The 4463-nt window shown below is 43.3% G+C and overlaps 1 protein-coding gene across 1 annotated transcript in view; it reads left to right on the plus strand.

Annotated features, from left to right (window-relative positions):
• LOC104492658 (poly [ADP-ribose] polymerase 14-like) overlaps positions 1–4463 on the plus strand; it is a 15570-nt gene that overhangs the window by 2854 nt on the left and 8253 nt on the right. Inside the window, exons 4-6 of the mRNA XM_010135240.1 lie at positions 482–2736; positions 3411–3644; positions 3913–4134. Coding sequence (XP_010133542.1) covers positions 482–2736; positions 3411–3644; positions 3913–4134 — 2711 coding nt within the window. The remainder of the gene's footprint in view (positions 1–481; positions 2737–3410; positions 3645–3912; positions 4135–4463) is intronic.

Here is a 4463-nt window from a genome sequence, read left to right on the forward strand (position 1 = left end):
GCTTGCCCAGCCAGTGACAGAAACATGAGTGTGTGTGGCAAGTGGAGGACAAGAGGGAAGCTGAAGGCTTTGCAGTGAAGGGGAGAACTGAAGGGAAGTTGAAGAAAATAGATGATTTGGGGGGGCGGGGAATGTAGGAGCTGTGATCTGATACTGCTGAGTAACAGCCCTGACAAGTACCGAGCTGGACACGTAACACAAGTGGAAGCAGAGGCAGTGCTGTGTATCCCTCCACCTGGAGGTGGATGGTGTTGGTTCTCAACTGTCTCTCTCTAGCTTAGTTTTTGGCATTTAAAAACCAGTAACTCTTCAATAATTTGGAATTATTTCTCTGGGAAGGGGGGGAAATCCATGCAGAACTATTCTTAGACTTTACAAACATTATGTAGAAAACGGGTTTTTTTAAAAACCCGGATGACCTTTGGTTTTAAGCGCTAGCATTAATTGTTTGGGTGGATGTGTGTGTGTTTGTTTGTTTTAGATGTAACCAATATCTTGGCAAAGCAGCATTCACTCAACAAAACACCGATCTCTGTCTATCCTTACTACATCTCGCTGGGAACAGCTCTATATGGAAAAGAAGGGCCACAAATAAAGATGCCAGATCCAATTACAGTCCCTCTGGATCCCTATATCTGGTGTTACTTGAAGAGAAACAATAGGCTGATTGAGGAGATAAGTTGTGAAATGGCAAAGTGTAATTGTGTGACAGTATGGCCTGAATCCCTCTGTGCAGACCCGGAAGTTACTTTGCATCCTTCAGCTACTTTATCTGAGCAGAAGAGATTAGTATCTCGATTGATCAAGACATGGAATGAAAATGTTTCCACGGCATTTTCATGTAGCATATCAAAGTACAATGCGATTAAATGTCCTGTGAGTGCAGAGGTGTGGGAAGCCATTAGAAACAGCTTTACCCCTAATGAAGTGATGATAATCCCATGTACTTCTGAGGGCTTACTTGTTATAGTAGGTGAAGAAGAAGTTGTGAAGAATGTTGAACAAGAACTGAAATTTATGGTAGACAAGGTCACCAGAGAAATTGAAAGAGAAAAGCAAAGAACTGAAGAAATGTTGGCACTGGGTCCAGGGGAATATGCAATTTTACAGAGTGCTGGTCTTGAGGAAAAAATCCATGCAGAGTTCCCAGCCCTGCAGGTAACTTATGATCATTTGCAGAAGATAATTAACCTACGTGGAGTGCCTGAGGAAGTTTATAAAGTGAAAGGGGAAATATTAGATAATATACGCAAAATGGCAAAGAAAACGGTTAATGTCCACCCTTACATTTTTCAGTTTTTAGAGCACATTGATAATGAAACGCTGTCACAGAGCCTGTTTATGACAAAACAAATCAGTGCCATTTATGAGCTTGACCCAGATGCTGTCATCTTGAAAGGGAGTGCTTCTGAAGATCTCCTAAAAGCAGAAGAAGAACTGAAAAAGGAACTGGACTACAAAACCATTACTTTGGAGGATGAGTCAGTCCTCCAGAAGAAGGAATGGGGAATGCTCACCAAGCAAAACTGCTGTAATGAAGATGTCACAGTCACTCGAGCAGAGAATCAGGTTGTCATTGCTGGTTGTTCTCAAGCAGTAGCAAAAGCCTTTGAGGAACTTTCTAACTTTATAGATGAAAACACGCAGGTAGAAAAGGTCATTGGAGGAAAGCCCATGGCGGTCATAATCTTTTTTGAGAAAGAGAAGAGCAGTGTTTGGGGTGACTTACAGACTAGAGGTGTGAAAGTTGACTTTCACATGCAGCAGAAACGTAGAGTTATATCCTTGAGTGGACCAAGAAGACAAGTGCTGAAGGGAGTCACCTTAGTTGAGCAAATTCTGTCCGGCCTGCATTATAAGCGTCTGGTAATTAGAGAGCCGGGAGCCAAGTCCTATTTCAAAGAGCGAGAACACTTTTTTGCCGCCAGTGCAAAACAAGACTTTAAGTGTCTAGTCAGGCTGGAAGAGCCATCAGAAGAACAGCTGGAAGAGGATCAAGAACGTACCCTTGCAGGCGAGCCCTGTAGGCACGCGACCATTGGTGAAACTGTAATAGCGGTTTATAAAGGTGACTTGTGCGCTCATCCTGTGGATGTTGTAGTAAATGCCTCTAATGAAGACTTGAAACACATTGGTGGGCTCGCGGAGGCGCTGTTAAAAGCGGCTGGTCCAGAGCTGCAACAGGAGTGTGACGAGCTGGTGAGGAAAAACGGGAGTTTGCAGCCTGGGTGCGCGGTTATCACGGGCGCCGGGAACCTGCCCTGCAAGAGCGTCATTCATGCTGTTGGACCCCGGTGGAGGAAGGAGGAAGCAGAGAAGTGCGTGTACCTGTTAAAAAAGACGGTGAAGAAAAGTCTGCAACTGGCTGAAACATTTAACTATCGTTCCATAGCTCTGCCTGCTATAAGCGGAGGGATTTTTGCCTTCCCCTTGGAACTGTGTACGTATTCAATTGTGTCCTCCATCAAGGAGACCTTGGAAGAATCCATGGGGGAAAGCAGCTTGAAGGAGGTTCATCTTGTGGATATTCGACAGAACTACACTCAGGCTTTCAACAAGGCACTAAGAGAAGTGTTTTCAGATGATTCAGCTTCCCACAGGCCACTGCATCAGACCAGTACAGTTCAACAGCCTAGGAAAAGCAAAATTTCTCAAACTAGTAAGGACTTCCCATTGGTAACAACTGAGGAAGGCCTTGACATCATCCTGAAAAAAGGAAGCATTGAAGATGCTACAGTAAGTGTTTTAAAAGCATATCACTTTAAATATCAAATGTTTTCTGTTTTTCGAAAAAACAGTCACAAAACAAAAAAAAAATTACCAACCTTAGATGAGCATCTGTAATTAGCAACGTAACCTGTTTGTTGCTAAAATTGGCTGTCACTGCTGGTAGTAAGTGCTCTTAGATGACTGCCTTACACAATAGATACAGATGGCTGCGTTTTGTTCCCTACTGACCCAGGGGCACACAGATCCCTGTGGTACCTGGTGCATTATGGTTTAGCAGAAGCAGCTGGGGTCAGCAGGAGCGGTGCTGGGCTCTGAACCCGCCAGACCTACCTTGTTGGACAGGCACCACCTGCACACAGCATTGACCTTCCATAATGATATGCTTATGATACCTTGCATAAAGGTTTTTCTAGTGCAGGTAGAATAAGCAGACCACAAACGCAGAATTTTAACTTTCCTGTCAGGTTGAAATTAATTTTACTCTTAACTCAGCTTTTGTGTTGCTTTGTCCAGGCTCATGATATTGTAGTTGAGCATAACTTCTGGTTTGGTGCTCACTCTCAGATTGCCGTCCTAAAAATTTACATTGTCAATCGGTGGGCAGGCAGTATTTGATTGATCAGTGCAAAATTTAAATTCGATACTTAAAAGCTGGATTTTTTTGCTTGTGTGTTTTCCAGACAGATATTGTTGTCATCAGCGTTGCCCAGGATCTCCAGCTTGATAAAGGGCTGCTGTCTAAAGCCTTGCTGAGCAAGGCAGGGCCAATGCTTCAGTCAGGCTTGAAAGAAGAAGGCCTACGAACACCACCTCGGGGAGGATCGGTGCTGAAAACAAAGGGCTACAATCTAGATTGCAGCTTTGTGCTTCACGCTGTCATACCTGCCTGGTCCCAGAAACATCCATCTGCAAAGGTATAAGGGGTTTTATTTGACTGGGCTCTCTAGCAGGTTTAATGCCACCTTTCCTTTGAAAATGGGGACAGAGTCACAGGAGATTAGAGGGCTTGGCCTGTTCTTTTTTTATCATATGGCTGATCCCTTGTTGACTAATACATTCCCTGTGATGTATCCAATAATTATAATTTAATATGAAGAAGTAGCTAAAAGGGAAAATGCTAGATTGCACTTATTGGAAAAAAAAATTAATTTGAGTAATTGAAAAAGTAACTGTGCTTTACAGGTCTTGGGTGACATCATCACAAAGTGCCTGACAATTGCTGAGAATCTGGCTTTGAAGTCAATTACCTTCCCAGCGCTTGGGACAGGGAATTTAGGATTCCCGAGGTCTGTTGTTGCTAAATTACTGTTCGACAAGGTGTTTGAATACAGTAGTAAAAATGGATTGTCTTCTCTCAAGGAAGTTCACTTTCTGTTGCATGCAGAGGACACAGCTAATATTCAGGTGAGTTGCCACGTTTTTCTGTCTCTATTATGTGCTGATCTGCTTGGGTCTGTGTTACGGTTTAACCCCAGCCAGCAAGAGAGCACCACGCAGCTGCTTACTCGCTTCTCGCCCCTCCCAGTGGGATGGGAAGGAGAATCAGGGGGGAAAAATAAAATAAATAAATAAAGAGTAAAACTTGTGGGTCAAAATCAGAACAGTTTAATAACTAACATAAAATAATAACAACAGTAATAAAGTATGGTGGTAGTATTAGTAATGAAAAGGGGTCTAACAAAAAGGGAGAGAAAGAAAACCCAAGGCAAGGACAAGTGCGGCGCATGGCCCCT

Source organism: Buceros rhinoceros, unplaced genomic scaffold, assembly GCF_000710305.1.
Source record: "Buceros rhinoceros silvestris isolate BGI_N320 unplaced genomic scaffold, ASM71030v1 scaffold33654, whole genome shotgun sequence".
NCBI classification, from domain to species: domain Eukaryota; kingdom Metazoa; phylum Chordata; class Aves; order Bucerotiformes; family Bucerotidae; genus Buceros; species Buceros rhinoceros.